This window comes from Polypterus senegalus, chromosome 8 (genome assembly GCF_016835505.1).
Source record: "Polypterus senegalus isolate Bchr_013 chromosome 8, ASM1683550v1, whole genome shotgun sequence".
Classification (NCBI taxonomy): domain Eukaryota; kingdom Metazoa; phylum Chordata; class Cladistia; order Polypteriformes; family Polypteridae; genus Polypterus; species Polypterus senegalus.
This window is the reverse complement of record NC_053161.1, coordinates 6,286,663-6,308,801: the sequence shown is the minus strand read 5'-3', so window position 1 is coordinate 6,308,801 and position 22,139 is coordinate 6,286,663. Positions and strand designations below refer to the sequence as shown.

At 37.5% G+C, this 22,139-nt stretch overlaps 1 protein-coding gene across 7 annotated transcripts in view; it reads left to right on the top strand.

The window, feature by feature from the left end:
* Nucleotides 1–22,139, top strand: part of LOC120533726 (IQ motif and SEC7 domain-containing protein 3-like) — a 694,738-nt gene that overhangs the window by 597,264 nt on the left and 75,335 nt on the right. For all 7 annotated transcript variants that reach the window (XM_039760650.1, XM_039760644.1, XM_039760648.1 and 4 more), the window contains exons 7-8: nucleotides 11,355–11,521; nucleotides 21,447–21,586. In XM_039760650.1, the coding sequence (XP_039616584.1) occupies nucleotides 11,355–11,521; nucleotides 21,447–21,586 (307 nt within the window). The remainder of the gene's footprint in view (nucleotides 1–11,354; nucleotides 11,522–21,446; nucleotides 21,587–22,139) is intronic.

The window sequence follows — 22,139 nt, the reverse complement described above, 5'->3', positions numbered from 1 at the left end:
ATGAAAGTGATATCAAGTATAAATCTTAGGAGTCTAAATTTGCTTAGAGTTGGAATATCATACATTTAATGCGCTCTGTGTGGTGATCTATTGCTGCTTGATGCTGCTGTCAGGTCGGGAGAGATTAAAAACTGGGATGACGTTTACAACAGTCTGCTTTAATGATAAAGTAAACTATGAGGTTAAAGTAGATATTTCGATATTAAAGCCGAAATTTCCACTTTAATCACAAAATACACCTTTTCACCATGTCCTTCATTTTTTTTCTCTGTGACTTGAATACAGCGCTGTACATTATGTTGCTGTTGTGAAGTTGCAAAAATAAGACAGCACAAAAGATGGTATGTGAGACTTTTAAAATGTATCGTGTTATTACAATCAGGTTAATGTGACGCTTGAATATAAAAGCACCACGAATGCATCTGTATGTTGTCATTTTACTTCACCACATCAAACCATTCATCAAACATCAAAGCACGCACAACAATCCCGTAGGATCTGCATAGAGGCTTTCTGTCACTTGTAAACAGAGACTATCTTTTATCAAACAGAAAGTTTTATCACACTGCACCCCCGACTTTTTGCTGGTACTGCAATTTGCGCACACATCATGTTAATTTCCGAGAACCTGCTCAGAGGACGTGTCAAATGAACGCTGGGAACGAGTGGCAGCCATGATTCACATGCGTACGCATTCTGAGCATGAAGTATAAACGAGTTCTGAGTGTACTCACCAGATTTGTTTCCAGTTTCATCTACTGTTGCACCTTGAGATTAACACACACATAAATAGCTATACGCATACACACAGAAACTCAACAGTGCCCTATGAATGACAAACACACAGCTGATTAACCTCTAGCACTTTAAACCACACAAGTGCCTTATGAATAACACAACTTGCCACTCTCCTAGGACTTCATGAGACTTACATACACGCAGACACTAACTGCAACAGTTCTCCATGAATGACACACACACAGCTGGTTAACCTCTAGCACTTTAAACCACACAAGTGCCTTAGGAATAACACAGCCTATCACTCTCTCAGCATTTCAAGAGACTTACTTATTATCGGTACAACATACGATGTTTTAAAGATATCTCAGACCTAAATATTACTTTTGGTGTACAAGAATACATTTAAACATGCAAAGGCTCAGCACTCTTTACTATAGGCCATTTATCAACCAAGAGTGCCTTACTTTACGTACTGTTCCCTTCTTTTGGGTGGCGCTCTCACCCTCAGCCCTTAATAAACCTTGCAGCACAGAGGTAATGGCAAATCTCCGGCTGTACCAGATACACAAAGAAATCTGCTTTATTACTTCAATCACTCTAGACATTAAGACAAAGCATAGAAAGTTAAAGCAGCATGGTATTTATTACAGGAATAATACTATCAGTAGAACAAAGAATAACAGAAAATAGGACTGATAGTAAGGTCTAGATATACAGTATATAGTCTTTTGAAAAAGCACAAAAAAGTAAAGATGACAAGGATGAATGTCCCAGCCTGCTTGTGATCTAGCACTCGCTCTGTTCCCTTCTCCTGACATCTTTGTCCATTCTTCTTCCTCTCTCCTATGTCACTTTTCAGGCATATTTATTATAAAATTCTACTGGGGGGTTTTGCAAGATGTGATTGTTAGATATTCTGATTGACTAGTTGTAAATGTGATGAATGAATTCACTGTCCGTTTTCCCCAACAGTAAAACTTTTTTGTTTTTGCTTAATACCTACTGGCATGTCTTCCTTTCCCACGCTATAAACCAATCTAACTACTTGTTGTCCCAGATGTCCATCCTTTCTCAGGTTATAAAGTAGTTGATAGCCTGAGGCATTGTCATGTTTTCCTCTTTTGTTTGAACAGCTGTTTTAAAATTGAGGTACAACTGGAAAGAGGATATGCTTTGATGTGTCCTGAATTTAGTTCATCTGTTGTTGTCTTGAGCAAGATTTAATGGAAATACAGAACAAAATTTACAGATTTTGTACCCCACAACATCATTGATGTCATACTCAGTGAAACACACATGAGCTATCTAGTACAATAGCCCAAACTTCAATTCCAACATCTACAGCATCTGTCCAACACAGGGTGATCAAATTTGACAGGTCAAGTGTGAAGTGACCAAATTATAAGCCACATTGGTGGCCTGAGATGAGGTGACAGAGCTAGAGATCGAGAGGGTGGTTAATAATAGTCCATATCTCCATCTGTGTAATAAGGAGCAGCCAGATAGGACAATAATTGTTTCAGATTGTGAGCTTGCTGCAAACGCCACCAAGTGTAAACCTTGTGTTTCTGCACATGAAAATATCACCAGATATGATAAAGCACTGATTGTTAAGTTGCATGTATTAAGACTGGCTGTTCAACAAGTTGGTTAAGCCAAGATGAAGCAGTGTATCCTAATGAAAGTCAACCATGTTGGCTGAAGTATCGCTCCACTACTCACTGTGGGCATTGAAGCAACAAGTCTACAAGGGTGAGACAGGAAAGATAAGACACTCTGCACACCTGAGTGGTATGTTCAAGCTTCATGAAGGTACATCAGTAATTGTCCAGATGCCATGGATATTCACTGACAGCAGTGACAGCAGCATACACAGGAATGATAGGTGTGGGGGAATTAGTGGCCATCATCAGCAATGTTTTAGAGTCCACCATTATAATGAACTCTCCCAGCCGTACCATAAACCAAGTGAATAAGTCTTATTTAAATTATTTATTAGCTTTATTTTCATAGGCAGAGGACTCCAAAACAAAATGGCTAGCCCAGAGTGGGTTGTGAAGTGGTTTTGCTGGCCCTCTAAGGTAGATAGAGACTGAAGCCAGTGGCCACATTCCACCAGTGGAAGTGTCTCAATTGGAGCCGCTGAGGGAGCTGTTAGAGTGTGCTATGATATATTGTGTGTTCAGTTTTTAATCCTTTGACATGAAAATGTTTAACTTATTTTAGGGTCAGCAGCCAGGGTCTAGTCTGCCAGCGCTAGGCACATTGGAGAAATTAACTTTTTCGACAGACATTTTTTTCTTTCCATTAACTTAGTGTACCTCCACTCCTCCTCTGGCAAGCATCGGCCCTCTTCCACCCAACTCTGGCTCACCGAGTGAAGTGAGATGGCTCCTTTTATGCTGCTCCTGATAATGCTCCAAGTGGCTTGTTAGCTAGATCTGGAATCACTCCTAGACATGGTGGGGCTCTGCAGCTCCCAATGCTCCCATGGAAGCCAACAGGGCTGTCCTGAACTCCAACTCCCATGAAGCCCTGTGGGAATTAGTTTAGCCACAGTAACCCAGAGGGCCTGCCTTCTAGCACTCCAGGAAAGGCAGTTTCCTGTGCACATCTGCTCCCCTGGTTCTTTCGGTATATCGGCCTCCCGTCCAGGCATGTACCACAACCGTCTGTCACAAACCTCATTTTGGATGATGGGGAACTAAATATTTTCGCAATTTTTAAAGCATTAAAGTAAATTCCCTCTAAAAAGTGGGGAAATTAATGTTTAGTCCATGTATATAATACTGTCTATATTTGTTCAGTCACTCTCACCAGGATAAGGAAGTTCAGGAAATGAAAGTATTAAATGGTATACATACTATCATTATGCATCTAATTTCATTCATGGTTGCAGGGTGATGCAGGTTCAAGGAAGGAATTAACCCAGGATAAGGCATCACACAAGCACACATTCATACTAATCGAACTGGGACAATTTATTGTCCCAAAGCACATTTAGGTTATGGGAGTTAAGCTGAAGTACCTTGAGAAAAATCAATGCAGGAAGACACGTTAAATTTATGCAGACTGCCCAGTGAATTTGATGTGAGAGTTGGAACACAGCAGTGGTAACCATCATACCATTCTGCTGCCAATATCATTATGAAAGAGTTAGTAGCTTCTTGTAAAATTATCTGTTCAGTACCTTTTAAAAAGGGCAGCTTATTTTTGCTTTAACTTGCCTGTGTTATTAGGCATGAGTGTCCAGTCATACATATACTGTGCATGCTAAAATACTTTAGAAATACTAAGTTCCTTAAGGTATCTTTTGAGATTGTAGGAGTAAATATATGTATAAAATATGCCAACCAGCCCACATCAAAAACTGGGAACCAAGAAGTATAATATAAGCCAGCAACACTGACCACCATTGCCCTTCTTTCTTTTTTAATTACTTTCTAATAAACCTTTATTCTGTCTTTGTCCTTATTAGAAGGTAATAACGGCTTTATTTGGACTGCCATAATTTGTTCTGCTTCTGCTATTTAGTACCCCACTCTTTTTCCTTTTGTAGGTGTAGTGTAATAGAGTTGTTGATGCCTTGCAGTGGATGCTAGAATACAGAATAACCCAGAATCATTTTAATTAAAACTGCTTAGACCATAACTCATAGTTCTTTTGTTCTGCTGTAAAGCACATTGTACAACTAATTATTTAATATGCTCCTCACCTCACTCTAATGAAGATGGATGTAGCAGTATATCAGGCCAGTTTTAGTTGCATCTTAAGGATTTTTTTTTAATTCTCCAAAGTATTCTAGTGAGCATGGCATGGTGGGAGTAACATGCCCTTGATTAGCTATTTAGCTTGGAGGAATGCACACTTTACTCCATACGGATCAAATCAGGCGCAGAGAAGAGTGTGCCTAATACAGTGTATTAACAAAAACTGAGAGCTTGCTTTGCTTTAATTGCAGTATTTTATGATCTCAGTGACTGAATTTGCTTTGAACCAAGGAACATTTTAGGCAATCCAGGTCTTAATAGGGAACTAAACATTGAAATTAGAATGCAAACATGAGAGAGTGCTCACTGATCTGTCTGCTTACAGAGGAGCTGTTTAGGCTGTACAGTGTTGTATGTAATTTAAATGCATTACCAACTACAATGAAATCAATTGCATTACTTAAAATTGTGCTACGTTTATTATTGCGTCATATTTCATGGAACATATTTTAATAGGTACTTTTCTAGGTTTTGAAAAATTGCACAACTATTTTGACCCCATTATAATGAGAAGTTAAGCAAAATGACACGTTTTTGTTGGCTAACTGAACAGATTACAATATGTACGCTTCAAGCTTTTTGCTTGAACTTGCATGAATACAGGGCCTGAGCTGCTTTGAAAGGATACATATTGTAATCTGTTCAGTTAGCCAAAAAACTGTGTCATTTTGCTTGACTTCTTATTGCATCCACAATGGCTAACATGGTACAACACCCTACTACAACAGACCTCATTATACTGTATAATAAGTATCAGAATTTGATGTTTTTAAAGTGTGTTCTGGGGGAGTTCTAGTCTCTAAATTAATGGATGTGGCAGCTATTACATGAAAATGTTTTGGGTATTTAGAAGACAGTTATGCAAAATAAAACTTTGTTCTGTAGTTGTAAAGTACTTTCTGAGAAGATGCTTGGATCATTAACTTTTATTTTGGTGGTTCACTTCTATTAACCTAATACTAATACTGCAGTATACCAAATATATCTTTTTATGTTAATTCACAATGAAAGCAGATTATTCATATAATTGTGTTCTACCATTATGAGAGGTGGTATGTTAGGCCACAAAGACCTTTTGAAAGTGTGGGAGATTAATGTAATCAGAAAACAAAGGTTGAAACCAGGATGTCAAAATGCACTAGCATCAGAGCCAAAACAAGAGACAGAAAATGTAACAAAGAATCAATAAACTGAGAAATTTTAAACTGCAGATCTAGAGAACCTTTATAAAGAATATCCTTAATGATTGTGAAGCCAACTTTAAAAGTGTCATGTGTGTGACGTCACACAACAGTTTGCAGCAGACTGAACCTGAGTAAATTTACATTTTTTACACCACACATTTTAGATTTTTTTCTTCACATGAGACATGTTTAGTATGAAGTAATACCCAGGCAAATCACCATTAGAATCCTGGTTGCTTTGGAACAATGCTTATAATGCTTATAGGAAGATAAAGACATTGTGGAAAATACCATGTGGTAATTGTCATTGTCAAAAAAAGAAAGACAGATCCATTGCGAGAGATTTCAGCATTGTCTTTGTAACTAACCCACACTATAAATACATTGGCTTGGGCATTTTTCTGTTGCCACAAACTGTAGTAGCATTAATATCTGTAAAATATATAAAAAGTGTCCTCAATGAATCTGTCAAAAATGTAGACAGTTGAAGATTAGTAGAAGAAATGTACTGAAAACAAATAAAATGAAGAGGAAGAAAGAGGGAACCTGAACTCAATAACAACACCATGTAAACTATAGTATAAAAATAGGAGGTTTATAAATAGCAGGTGGCATACACATATGGAAACACATTGTATTTAAAGAAATAAGACAAAAAAACAAAGTCTGCTGTAGGCTTGGGATGAATATTGTTTTGCCTGCCTAAGATAAAGTCATCTCTGATGGGGGATCACAGGAATCGTCGGGTAGAGGGGTCCTTTTATCAGATTGGCTGGCCCAGCACTGTCTTAGATGAGGAATGGCCAATTGGGGGAGGCAGCTTGATAGCTGAGATCTCCAGGACTCTAAACAAATCCAAATCATATTATGTGATATCATATACTGTTAAATTCTGCTCTGTACTTGTAATATTTTTATTTTACTTTTATATTGTATTGAGGATTATGTGTGTTTTGTTCTGTGTATTGTATTGTATTGACCCCCTTCTTTTTGACACCCACTGCACAACCAACCTACCTGGAAAGGGGTCTCTCTTTGAACTGCCTTTCCCAAGGTTTCTTCAATTTTTTCCGTACTAGGGTTTTTTTTGGGGAGTTTTTCCTTGTCTTCTTAGAGAGTCATGGCTGGGGGGCTGTCAAAAGGCAGGACTGTGAAAGCCCATTGTGGCACCATTTGTGTGATTTTGGGCTATGCAAAAATAAATTGTATTGTATTGTAATATAAGGTCTTATTCCATGCAGTCTGAGTTGTGTGTTTATGAAGGAATTTTAAAATGGGCTTAATTGTGTCATTTCACAGAACTGCATTCTGGTTCTTTGTGACCATAATGTTATATAACCTTTAAGGGGTTACTCTAGTTTCACTGTTCTTAACATTTATGAAATTCCATCTTTGTACAAATAAATTGCAAAATTACAGGAAACATACTGTAAAAAAAGTATCCTGTTCATTGACAAGGTTTCTATGTTGTGGTATGGAGAGCCTGTTTGGGTAAAGCCTTGACTAGAAGTCTTATAAATCCTGTCATGTCTCCTCTCTGTCTGTTTCCACAATAAAAGTGATGTGTATCCTCTTCATTCTGTGTTGTGAGTATGTGAGAGAAGAGTTAAAAAGGGTTTGCCAAAAGCTGATAGTACCTAACAGCTGTAACAGTAAGTTTCTGAGGCCACTAAAGACTAGCTCAATTGCCTTCCGCCTCTATCTTCTGCCTCATATCTCAGCTAAATTGTTATAAACACAAAGTTGAGTAAGAGTTGTTTGCTCTCTCTTGAATGGCAACTGGCTTAAATTGGCAGAGAGTAAAACCAAAGTATTACAAGCCAGTAAGAAAGTTAGTGTTTCATATAAAGATTTCATTCTTTTCATGGCCTTTCATGTCCCCCAGTTTTACAACTCCAGTCACTGTCTACTGGTGAACACATACAATAAATCTGACACCTACTCCCAGTAACTATTTATTGATAATTGTACTCCTTTGGAGCTCCAAAAAGCACATGTCTGTCTTTGTATTGTTACCGAACAGTTCTGGAATAAAGTGGATCAGCGGCCATGCACTGTTTAACAGTTAAGTACATGTATGCTCTATTGGAAACATTTCTCTCAAAGCATTTAATAGCAGCAATAAAGGACAACATGAGACAGGCACAAAGCTGAATACTGTATGTGATAAATGTACAATAAATGCACTTACTTGCAGTTACCTCTGAGTTAAGCATATGATACTCAGCACATAAAAAAGCCATTTATAAATCTATCTTAATCAGAAGAAAACCAACTAAAACAGTGTATTCATCAATTATCTCTTATTTGAACCATTAGTCCATGCTGGTAGTGATAATTTTTTTCTTAAGGTAATAGAGAAACATTTTAGACATAGTGATAGCTTAATTTCAACCATAAATGATGGAATGTTAACACTTATTCATTTAGGAACAGAGCTCTCTGCTCAGTTGTATTTATGTATATATACATATACTTTGTATACAGTAAATATATATATACTGTATCAACCTTTGTTGTCTTTGCTATCCAACAGAGGGTGCATTACAAAAATTAGCATTGGTTTTACAAATCCTGTACCAAACGGTATGCAGTAGAGACATACCAGCCAGATGGACACACTGCACTGTATATATGTATGTATGTAAAGAGACAGAGAGAAAGAGAGAGATGGACTTGACTCTTAAGGTTTTATTTATTTTTTTTTTGTTATCAAGCATTAAAAATATATAGTTTGTTTTTTTCTCCTTTTTTTCTAGAAAGTTCCAATTGCTTGGTTACAAAAAAGCAAATAATTGAAGTTTGACTGCCACCTAATGGTGAGGATTAAAAACATTAAAATAAAGCAAAATGTACAATGAGTTTCCGAAAGTGGAAGGACAGTGTGTGCAACAACTATTGATGGCCTGATACTGTACTCTATATAAACCTTAAAATCATGCAAAACAATTGACAGTTTATCTGTAATTCTTTATTTCAGGTAACAACAGTGTAAAGAAGTGGTAAAATAATACATTGTATATGTAGAACAGGGGTCCCCAACTCTGGTCCAGTGGTTGCTGGTTTTCATTCTACCCTTTTCTTAATTTAGTACACTGTTTTTGCTGCTAATTAACTTCTTTTGAATTCATTTTAATTGACTTGTTTTTTTGTTAAGATTTGTTCCCCTGAATTTCTTCATCGTTCCTCTGAATTGCTTCATGTCTTTCCTTAAATGGCACCCAAACAAAATGAAATGTGAAGTGAGAGAGACGATAGAAGACCAACTAAGTCAGGGTCTGAAACACCATCCAATTTCACTCCAACCAGTTTCCTAATTGGGCTCTGATTCTTGTTGTTAATTAAACCCGTTCCTTAATTCCATGGCGTGTTGCTGCTCTCATTGTGCAATAGCAGACATTTCCAAAACTGTTCATTTTCTCTTTTCTAAGAGCACTGATAACGTTTTGAGGACCTGAGCAGATCAACATTCCTGAGACCTTCACCTTTCTTTATTTTCAGATATTGTATGATCGACACAGTTTGCTGGTCATGATTTGGTTCATTTTGTATATCATTATTGTTCAGCTGCTACTTAAGGAAAAAAAAACAATTAAGGGCTCTGAGTCTTCAAAAGCAAGTCAATTTTTAGAATGAAAACCTGCAACCACTGGGGCACTCCAGGACCGGATATTTTTCCATCCTCATCTTTTCTGTTTGTTCACTAGTTTTGCATTTGGCTACGTCCAGTGTCACTAGTGGTAGCATGAGGCGATACCTGGACCCTATAGAGGTCCAGCTTCTCCAGGGTGGCACATCAATACATGCCATTGCCAGAAGGTTTGCTGTGTTTCCCAGCACAGTCTCAAGGGCATGGAGGAGATTCCAGGACATAGGCAGTTACTCTAGGAGAGCTGGACAGGGCCATAGAAGGTCCTTAATTCATCAGCAGGACCGGTATCTGCTCCTTTGGGCAAAGAGGAACAGGGTGAGCACTGCCAGAGCCCTAAAAAATGATCTCCAGCAGGCCACTGGTGAGAATGTCTCTGACCAAACAATCAGAAACAGACTTCATGAGGGTGGCCTGAGGGCCCGACATCCTCTAATAGATCCTGTGGTCACTGCCTGGCACTGTGGAGCTCAATTTCCATAGAATACCATAATTGGCAGGTCCACCACTGGTGCCCTGTGCTTTTCACAGATGAAAGCAGGTTCACCCTGAGCATATGTGACAAACATGAAAGGGTCTGAAAAAGCCATGGAGAACATTATGCTGCCTGTAACATCATTCAACATGACCGGTTTGGTGGTGGGTCAGTGATGGTCTGAGGAGGCCTATCCATGGAGGGATGCACAGACCTCAACAGACCAGACATCGGCACCTTGACTGCCATTAGGTATAGGGATGAAATCCTTGGACCCATTGTCAGACCTATGCTGGTGCAGGGGGTCCTGGGTTCATCCTGGTGCACGACAATGCCTGGCCTCATGTAACGAGAGTATGCATGCAGTTCCTGGAGGATGAAGAAATTGATACCATTGACTGGCCCTCATGCTAGCCTGACCTAAATCCAATAGAACACCTCTGGGACATTATGTTTTGGTCCATCCAATGCCGCCAGGTTACACCTCAGACTGTCCAGGAGCTCAGTGATGCCCTGGTCCAGTTCTGGGAGGAGATCCCTCAGGTCACCATCCGTTGTCTCATTAGGAGACGTTGTCAGGCATGCATACAAGCACATGGGGGCCATCCAAACTACCGAGTACAATTTTGAGTTACTGCAATGAAATTTCAGCACAATGGACTAGCCTGCCACGTCATTTTTTCACTTTGATTTTCAGGGTGTCTTTGAATTCAGCTCTCTGTAGGTTGATAATTTTCATTTCCATCAAACGATGTGGCATCCTTTCATTCCTAATACATTACCCAGTCCATATTAGTATCCCATTGAGATCTGATGTGTTTTCAAAGTGCTCCTTTAATTTTTTTGAGCTGTATATTTATCACTGAAATGTCAGTAAAGTAGGTCATATCACCCTGGCTACAGAATTATATTTTGTCTCTGGCACTTTGACAATACTCTCACTTACATTTTCTATTTTAGCTTGCATTCTTATATGGCTGATGTAATGTTACATTTTATTGTATACTTTCTTTATGGTCTATGTTTGAATGTCCATTTTTAGGATCATGAGCTAATGTATGTTTTCATTTTTAGTCTGCAGCTCTGTCTACTCTGCTGATTGTTTTTTGCACCACACCCACACACACACACACGGCCAGTACTGTCGCTGTGACATCAATTTCCCATATTAAGTACCTGTATTAGTTCTATATTATTTTTATTATGCAATATGTGATTTATTATACAAGATCAGGATACAGTAGGCATTCTTTACAGTTGTGGTGGAGGCAGGTTAAATGGCATGCTCAGTATCTCCATTGATTTGGGTTTAAGAACTAAAACAGCCATCTTGAAGTTTTTTGTCCAATATGTTAGCCATTAGGCAACCCTGTCTGCTATTTGAAAATACTGTCTACATAAGGTGCGTAGAAAGATATGGAAAAAATTATTACCCATATATTGTACATTTTTGTGGAATTCTAATTATTTTGTTTGTTACTCTTTCGTGACTAACTCTGCTTAACAGAGCCATAAATGTCTTGCTTCCTTTGCAGCCAGCGCTACTGCATGTGTAACCCAGATGTAGTCCAGCAATTCCATAACCCGGACACAATCTTCATCCTTGCCTTTGCTATCATCCTTCTGAACACGGATATGTACAGCCCTAACATAAAGCCAGACCGTAAGATGATGTTGGAAGACTTCATTCGCAACTTACGTGGTGAGTTAAGATTCTGCCTACATGCCACTGTCTGCACCTCTCAATCAAACAAACTTTAATACAGCACTGCTCATTGCAAAGAGAAGAATGTTTTATAGCATCCTAAAAGTATGTTTAAGTTTGTTCTCAATAAATTCAGCATTTAAACTTTCTTTCATCCTCTACTTTTTTCCATTTTTTTACACTTGGCCAAATCTAATTTTGTGGGTTCTGGTTCTGAAGAGCCACATTGTTGTTAGGTCTTTATTTTAATCGATTTCTCATTTCCTGCTATCATTTCATTAGATTGCTTGTTTTCCTTCCACAAACCCAGAAATTTTTAGCCATGTATGAATTACTTCTTTATGAATGTCAATAAATTGCTTATTATTATCAAGCTTTTACCACACTGGAGTTTATTCAGTCTCTTTTATATTTTGTTTTCCATTTTGAATAATTTACTTGTTAAAATTATGAGTTCTTTCATGTTTTTTTTTATCTTAACCACTAGCCAATAATCAATGAAGTACAATTTAAAAAGCTGCCAACAACTAACCTGCGAAGTTGATGGGTATTTGTCATATGCTAGTTTTATAAAATAACAATATGCTATTTAGTTGATTGGTATTTTATCCAAAAATTTCTTCCTTGTACCCAATGCTCAGACCCAAAATTGGATTAAATTAGGGTGACAATATTATGTTATGTGCCACATAACAATATCTGGAAAGAGCAAAAGTGGGTTATTAAACCACTCAGTCAGTTCATTTATTTTGTATAATGCTCTTCTCTGAGTGCAGGCTCTGAGCACTGTAACAAGTTCACAGATAAATGTAATTATAAACTTTAAAAAATACTAATAACATAATGGAGTACACATACAGTAAAGACACAAAGATTTCTTTAAAAACACAATAAAACATGTAGTTTCAACTGGCAATTTACCCCTTCCGGGCATTTTAGGGTAAAGTCTGTGTTGGGCTGCCTTATCCAATGGCAGAATCTTTGGAACCTTTGATTCCAAGGCTTTCAGTATCTCAGGTGTCTTTTCCATGGTGAGGAAAACGGCTTGAGAGTACAGCATCAGAATCAAGTGTTGCAACAGAACGTTAAAAAAACAGAAAAGGAGAGGTTCATAATGCTTCATAATTATTGTGATACTTGTATTTTTGTACAAATGTTTAACAAATAGAGATGCAATATGCACAGCTAGTTATAGTATTCTAGATGGAAGTGACGAGTCTTTGGGCGAGTTTGAAGGGGCTTCTCTTATATAAGCAGGCAGATTGTTCCAAAACTTTGGGGCCTTATAATTACAAGCCCAACCTCCCACTGTTATTTTATTAATGCTTGAAATCTTTAGTAGGTGTGTATCTTACCATTTTAATTTAAGGTCAAATGTTTGCTCAAATAAGTGAGCAAAGCCTTGGCCGTTTAAGGCTTTATATGTAAAAAAGATTTTGAAGTCATCCCTAAGCTTAACTGGAAACAAGTGCAACAACCTAAGGACTGAAATTATGTGGGCCATACTTTATACCTTTAGTATACGGTTTTTGCAGCTGTGTTTTGAACTAAATTAAAGTGGTATAAAAATGATTTGATGACAGCCTGTAAATAGCATATTGCAGAAGTCAATTTTGCTAGAAATAATTTTTCTGTGTTTGCCATTATTAGAAACTATCTTAATTTTCCAATATAGTTCAGCTGGAAAAAACAAATTTTAGATAGTTTTGCTATGTATGTTTTAAAAGACATACTGCTGTCAAAGATATTGCCTATAAAATACATGGTAATTCGGCAAAACTACTGTTTTACCAACATTAGACCAGCACTGACAGAATACTTTTGTGGTCTGCATCACTCCCCTCTGTAAACAACATTTCTGTTGTTTTTTTCTTTAGTTGTTTTTTTTTTTTTAATTATTGACAAAATGTATTAAGGATACTATTGGAAAAACATCACTTCATCTAAAAGAAATTTGGATATGATCTGAATTGTCCTATATGAGTGAAGCTGAATTTGATGTTTTCTACTGATAGTTCCCAAAGGAAGCATGTAAAGTGAGCACAATTAATTACTGAGTACTAAACTCTGTTACACACAATATTTGTCATTATATTTACCCACAAACTGAAATTGAGTTTGTAAAGGTGAACTAAACCACACAACAATGGTGCCTGAGAACCAGAAGTGGGTAGAGTAGCCAAAAATTGAACTCAAGTAAGAGTAGTGTTACATCAAAAGAATATTACTCAAGTAAGAGTAAAAAGTATTTGGTGAAAAGAGTACTCAAGCACTGAGTAACTGTTTGATCATAATAAATTATTTATTTTTTAGAAATGTTGTAATAAGACAGACACAAATAATGTGCAAATTCTGCTATTTCCAAATAACAAAATAAAAAATGAGTAAAAATAAACATCTTTACAAAATAAAAATGCACAAATAACACAAAGTTCCAAATCTCAGTTTTTCACAACAAAGCTTTTGAAGCCAATACCTACAGTAGGTAACATATATGTTTGAACAGTGCAAACTACTTACAGTGACAACATATACCGTACACTGATAGTATAATACTGCATATTCACTTGCCCTCCAAATAGCTGATAGAAAATAATATTAGAACAAGGCAGCTTCTGCATGTACAAGAAGTCTTACTTTACCATGACTGTCTGTGTCTGTGCATGTTTGGTTAAAACATGCTTGTTCTTCACTCAGTGAAGTGATGTTTAAGCTTCAGCAGGAGTGGCTTCTCAAGGTTCCTGCAGGGAAGCTGTGACTGTTTAGCAGTGAGCATGAGCTCTGTATGACTAAAAAGTCTCTCACAGGCTGCAGACACAGGAAGTTTGTGTGTGGTCATGTGACTGCATGGCTACATCTGATTAGTGAAATGGAGTCATGTGATTATTGTTGCTATGTCTGATTGGTGAAACAGTCATGCAGTAGATCCACTGGCGACTTCTCTCTGACTAAAATATCCATCCATCCATTATCCAACCCGCTATATCCTAACTACAGGGTCACGGGGGTCTGCTGGAGCCAATCCCAGCTAACACAGGGCGACAAGCAGGAAACAAACCCCAGGCAGGGCACCAGCCCACTGTAGCCGACTAAAATATAACGTATATAATGTGTAAATGGAAAAAAGTGTAAAGAGTAAGAGCATCGTTTCTTCTTCACAAATGTACTCAACTAAAAGTAAAAAGTATGGTGCAGTAAAACTACTCGTAGAAGTACAATTTTTTAAAAACATTACTCAAGTAAATGTAACGTGGTAAATGTAACTCGTTACTACCCACCTCTGCTGAGAACCCAATATCATGCTCTGGCCTTTGTGCAGAACAGGGTGGTCGATGGTGTCAATGGCTGTGCTCACATCTATTAACATAATTACTGTGGAATTTCCTTCATCAGAAGAAATTAGAATGCCAGAACAGAATTTGCTAAATTAATTGTGAGGTGTAAGGTGAATTTGAACAAAATATGTACTAACGTTTGTAAAAATGTAAAATAGGAATAAGAGATAACCTGTTGTGACAGATAGGGGGGTGCTATCGCTCCCTTGAACCCTTGTCCAAGACGCTAGACACCAGATAAAAGTCCACAAGTTGACTTTATTAATTCTGCACAGTGCACAAAGCACCCTCCTCTCCACTATACTCATCAATAGACACAATACTCTACAATAATCAATCGTCCACACTCCCAGACGCGTTGCCACCCTTCCACCCAGCTCAGTTCGCTGTCTGGGAGCTCCCACAGTCCTTTTATATTCCCTGACTCGGAAGTGTTCCAATCCCCAGTCCATGTGATCTCCTATCACTTCCGGATTTAGTCCGCATAAGGAAAATAGTCACTGCTCCTCCCTGCAGCGACTTCTATCGGCCCCCATGGTATCCAGCAGGGCTGTAGAGGAAAACTCCAATGTCCATAATTCCCTGCTGGCATTTGGGGCCCCTCCATGCTGCAGGGAGGGCTCCACCTAGCGGTGTGGGGGTATTGGCCGGGATGAACGGCCGCCCATCTATCACACTGTATAATATTCTTCCCATGCTCAAAGCGCTTCACAAATACCTCAAAAGTATACAATACTAGAAGAACAGAAAAAATTCCCCTAAGATGCGAATAAAATGTAAATTCATTATCCACGATGATGAGGGTTAGAACAAGGTAAAATAATCAGGTCAAATATATAAACTGCTAGAAAATGTTTTTAAAATAACATGATTTTTGAAACTGTTCATGTACCATCATAATTCCTTGGACAGAGAACGCGAACTGATTGAAAGGATATGAATGTCATGTATGCTAAACACTTTTTTGAATGAATGGGTTTAAGTTTCTTTAAGTGCCATACTTGGAAGGAAATCCTACAGGCATCGTAACTCTCTTTGACCAGCACTTCATAATGATGATTTTTACTTTATTCATTTCTGAGAGCAGTATTATACTTGTTGCTATGCCTGACAGAATGCTACTGACAATAATCACTGTTAAAAAAAGTACTCATTACTAAAATAATTAATCTAGTTGTACTTCAGTTTTCTAACAGTTGATTTCATATCTAGCATAATTTACATACTGATAGATTTCAAGTGTGCTTTATAATGATTACTTTCTTATTTGTTATTTAAGAGGTAACCCTATAATAAAAAAACATGAAATATCCTTGAGGCAAACACTAACAATTTCCTCTATTCTAAAAAGTAATTTTTCCCAGCAAAAGGACAGTGGCTATAATGCTGTACCTGATTTATTTGCATTCACGCTTTAGACAAATGGCAGAATAATGACCTGGACCTAAACTATGATTCATTGCAAATACAGCTGCTCTGGGATATAGCTGGCTTGTCTTATTTTAATTTTTCTACTATGAATAATTGACTGAACACAAAAGTCTATTAGAGATCCCAACTGGCCAAAAGAAATGTAAAAATCAGGTTTATTTATGAATGCTGAGTTATAACTCATGGTTAAATGCTTTCTTCAGTTTAATGCAGTTCAAATTTAATTCTGTTTAATTTTTGTTTAATTGATATATAATATTTTATAGTAAGAAATTCTTCTTTATAATTAAAATTAACAACTCAATGCAGACATATTCTAAAGTCAAGTGAGTACTACCTAAACAGCAAATTAGAGGATATAACTCAAGGTGAGGCAGATTATGCACTATTCCTATTAGTTATTATAAACCAAGTCGCCTCTCTAGTATTTTATGATATTTGTCCCTCTACACTGCTACTCCCTGAGCTCACTGACACTTTTGACACTGTTGACCAAAGCACTTCCATGAACCTGCTACTCCTTAATGTTTTCTAATATTTTAAGCCACATGAACTCTTCTGTTTCTGAATTAATGAATTAGTGAATTAATCCCTTTACAGTCTTGTGGCATGGTGTCCCTTAAGGTGCTATATTTGCAGTATTTTATTTAAATGTATGCTTACTGCAGTTTTTGATTTTGAGTTGGCTTTTTGATTTGCCAGCATGACTTCATGTTCCACTGTTTGGTTCAATGTAAAAATCACCTTCAGATAGACATTTGCCATGGGAAAACTGATTCGGCTTTAGTGTCTGAATGTCTAGAAACACTAATCTGAAAATGAAGAAACTACAATCAATACACATTACCTGTTCACTCTGAAAAACAGCCAGATTGCAAAGAGTAATTAATGCCTTCTCTTTCAGATTTGTAATTAAGACATTTTTGCACAAAGTACATCCTTTGAGATTTTTATGTATCATATGAATAAATTAAAGGAAAAATTTTAAAGTGTTAAGTCCCATTTAAACTGGATCAGTTAAGTACTCACAACATAGGAAATGTGAGGTGGCATTTTACCACTAACTAGATTATTTAAAAGAAGAAGTTTTACCGGTGACTGACAATAATTAAGTTACATTAAATCAAACACACTTGTGCCTCATGAGTTGCAGTATCTTTTAAGCAAACCCAGGGGTTTTGACCTACTCTTGCTAACATTAACAATAAAATTAATTTTAACCTAAAATCATAAAAAATACATCACATTATATCTGTTTCATATATGCTACACATGTCCCTGCTATCTTCAGGTCAGGTTAGGTTGGGGAGCATGTACCACCGCACCCACCAGACAACAAAACAGCTCGGGATCCTGATAGGTAACCCCCCAGGCAGACATGTGATCCAGTCCCTTCCTCCGGAAATGACCATATATCTGCCACAGCCAGGTGTTACATGGGTGTCCCCTTGACCTGGTCCAGCCACTGCAAGCTGGATCACCCTTGGGGAATCGCGTCACATGGCCATAATGCCATAACTGATGCATCCTCACAATGCAGGTAATGTGCCTCATTTGGGACTCCATGAGTAACTGCTCATTCGACACAAAGTCAAACCAGCGGTACCCAAGGATTTTCCAGAGAGACACAGTACTAAAGGAGTCCAGTCTTCATCTTAGGTCACTGGATAGCGTCCATGTCTTGCAACCATTTAGCAAGATAGGAAGCATCAGAACTCTAAAAACTTGGATCTTCAACCTTTTGTGTAGATATCAGGAGCGACACACACCCCTTTCCAGCATTCTCTTGACCCCCCATGCTCTCCCAACCCATCTACTGACTTCATAGGAAGAGTCACCAGAGACATGAATGTCACTGCCAAGGTAAGTAAACCTCTCGACAAAGTCAAGATCAGTAAATCTTTCTTCTCCAACAGATGCCCCACAGCCACTAGACCCTACAACCTTGCCCAACACTTAGTCCACGCAAGCATTGAAAAGAGTAGGAGGAAGAACATATCCCTGATGAACCCCAGAATCAACTGGGGAAAAATGCAGAGGTTCTGCCATCTTGCACCATTTTATGTATTTTTTTGCTTCTGACTGAGTGTAACTAGGGTCCAATCCCAGGTCCTAAAACACATACTTTCTAAACATGGTCTATTCTCTTAATGGAAAACTTATCACTTAATTTCTAGTCTGCCCTGCTGTATCCTACGAGTGTAGGAATTCTAGTACAGGTCAGGTCAAGTTGGAGAGCATTCACTGGTACAAAAGGGAAGGGTGATCACCTGGATTACAGCAACTGCAGGAGGATAAGGTTCTCACTAAGGTCATCCTTAATAGGATCCATGATCACTTGCTCACCTACCAGTGACTGGAGAAATTTGTTTTATGTCTAAGAGATTTACCATCGACCACAAACGCAAATATCGGCAGAGTTTCTTTGCAGCACTTTGTCAGTTTTTGTAAAGCATTCAACTCACTTGATCATGCTACCCTGAGGGACATCCTAAGACTTTGCGGGATCTCCCCCAAAGTTGCTGGATATCATCACTGGCCTTTACAATGGCACTGTAAGTTTTTTGCAGAGTGGAGCATGAACCTCTGTGTTTTTCCCAATTGATTCTGGGTTTGTCAGGGGTGCGATCTTGCTCCTACCCTGTTCAATGCTTGAACTTTAGTACAGTGAGTAGTATTACCTCTCATTGGCTACAGCACATAGCTTCATATCAGATAACTCCCTTTTCCTTTACTAAACCTTTTCCTTGTTTTCATGGAACAACAGAAAAATAATATGTGCACACAGCAATTTTAGATTTAATTTAATGCATTTTATGTTGACCACTATTGTAGCTCAACAGCACAATATAATTTAACTGCCACATTTCATAATTATATTATTTTGATTATTCTGAATCTCGAACACAATAGTTTTCTTTTTCACTACTTTCAAAACCATATTTGATAGTTGTAGCAGTTAGGGGCACTATCGCTCCCTTAAATCCTCAGGTACCACGCCAAACACCAGGTAAAAGTGCTACAATAATTATTTTTATTATTATAATTATGTGCACCAACACCCTCCACTCTACACTACTCATCAATAAACACAATACAATAATAATAACCAATCCTCCGACTCCCAGACGCGTTGCCCTCCTACCACCCAGCTCAGCTTGCCATCTGGGAGCTCCCACAGTCCTTTTATATTCCCTGACCCGAAAGTATTCCCAATCCCCAGTCCATGTGATCCTGTATCACTTCTGGGTCAGGTAAAAAGTTATTTTCTTCACCCCGGAAGCCCGTCGCTCTTCCTTTGATGAACTTCCAGGTTATAGCGCACAAATAAGTCTTTGGTCCTCCCTGCAGCTCCCTCTTGCGGCCCCTGTGGTATCCAGCAGGATCATGTATAAAAACTACATAGTCCATGACTCCCTGCTGGTCTTCGGGGCACCTCCATACTGCAGGGAGGACTCCATCTGGCGGCTTGGGGGACTTGGCCGGGATAAACTGACGAACATAGTCCACATAGTGTTTGGACATAATAAATAAAATCAGCATAGGTCAGGGATTGTAAACACTAGACTCGGACTATTCAAATGTATATAAAGCTGAGATCTTCAAGTTTTTAACATTTATCAGAATATTGTGATTGAATTATATATTTAAGTGCTACTTTTTATTCATCTTTATTTTTCACACAGATTTCTTTAATTTATACAGCATGTCTTTTTTTTTGCATGATTAATAGTGCTGCTACTTAAAGTATTCCATGGTCCAAAACCATAAAAATTACCAAGTTATATTTGGTTAGTCTATAAATTAGCCAAGTCTTTAGCTCCTCTAAGTCTCTTTATGAAATAAATGCAGTTATGTTTGTTTTAAGCTTTATTCATGATGAATAGTATTCAAGATGGTTAATTGTCATGTATATCGATTTATTATTTTTAAACATCAATTAAAGTACCAATTATGCTGCCTCCTCCCAGCATATCACTGTAAATAATAATGTCTCTCTATTATACAAAAAAATCTTGGGTCGAGACTTTTAAATGTTTGAAGCACTGCGCGACATGCAGATCACGCAGCACGGCACAAGCAGCAGCAAGCCAGCTGATCGAGCATAAAGGAAGTACAAAAAATTTATTTGTTTCCCATTGTATTACTGTTTAAGGGGGGGTTTCGGAGGAGCAACCTCATCTCCTTAGCGTGCGTTCAGCCCCCCTCTTCACAACGCGAGAGGCAGCGATGTGAAGTGGCTGGCGCATAGCGCACCCTGTGGTGGTGGTATTGGGGGGGTTATTAAGCAAAGTTATTCTTAATTTTTTGATCGAGTCACATGCAGTTGTTTCTGAGGCATTTTAGAAAAGCACTACTAGTTAATTTTTTCTTTTAGTATTTTGGTGTTTTAGAATTTCATTTTTTGTCCTTTTTGCTTTACAATAAACATATTTGAAACAAACAATCAACCAATTATTCTGTCAGTCCTTTTATGTACAGTTGCATTTTTTATAGTGCACCATCACAAGTCATCCTACTAAGAAAATGAGATTTCAATATATCATTAAAAGTTTTAAAATCCTAATTAAAAATAATAGGATTGGTACCCACATGAAGAACCTGATAAAGAATCCAATAACAGAAACTGAACATTTTGTACACAGGAAGAATTAGATGAACATAGTCAATGAAAGGATTATCAAGAGTGGCACCTTTATACGGGTAATAAAAGAATTACGATTCTAAAAAGCAAGAGTGAAAAATAAAAAACTTAAAATGGTTTGGGAGCTTTATTAACCAACTTTGATACAAATTGTTATAGGTTACCAAACTTTGTGACAGGATAGAGGCTGACATTAGAAGACCTTCACTGTCTCACAGGGTTATATAGATACACAGTTCAGACATTTTATAATGTGTAAGTTAGTAGCCAGTTTTTGTACATGATTGTGTATTTGACAGTGGAGAAACTAAGATTTATGTGATCACAGCGCCTGGTTATTCTGATGGAACATTTACATCAGCAATAAGCAATCCCCTGATTCGTTTACAGGCTAAAAACTGAAAATGAATGAAAATCAATTACAAGCATTTTACCAGTCTGGTAAATTTATTTTTCAGTATTTTCAACAGTATTTAAGGTAATGATTGATTTGTTTCTTTAACTTCATCAGGTGTAGATGATGGTGCAGATATTCCACGAGAGATGGTTGTGGGAATATATGAACGAATCCAACAGAGAGAGCTGCGATCCAATGAAGACCATGTGACTTATGTGACCAAGGTGGAACAATCCATTGTAGGAATGAAAAGTGTAAGTTCAAATGGTACTTTTAGCTGTCTGCAGTTTGCACAAAGAAAACAATTAATGAGCACAGTTCATTCCCAAGTTTAACTTTTAAAAATACAACCTATTTTCCAACTAATGGAAATTAAACAAAATGCTTTGTTTTTTATCTAGGAGATGTGTTTATTCAAGATGCATCACAAAAATCACTGTACATATCAAATACTTAAATAATTAGCATGTACAGGGATTAAATGTAACAGTAATAAATAAATAAATTGGAAAGCAAGGAACATATTATCAGAATTACTCCTAAGGCTAGATAAAAACTAGCCCTCTAATAATCACAGATGTCTTATGGTTCATTTATGTACCATAGTACATATAATTTTATCCAGAAGATAGAGAGAGGTGCAATTTTGGTCATTGTGATTGAGGGTAACATGATGTGATAGTTGCTAAATTTTCGAAATGCCCTCTTCATAACCACTTTTTCTTTTCACGGTTTGTATTTTGGAGGCTTTACTTTTCAGGCTACACAATATTTGTAAATGATGTCCTTCGCAGTCCCAAAAACTGT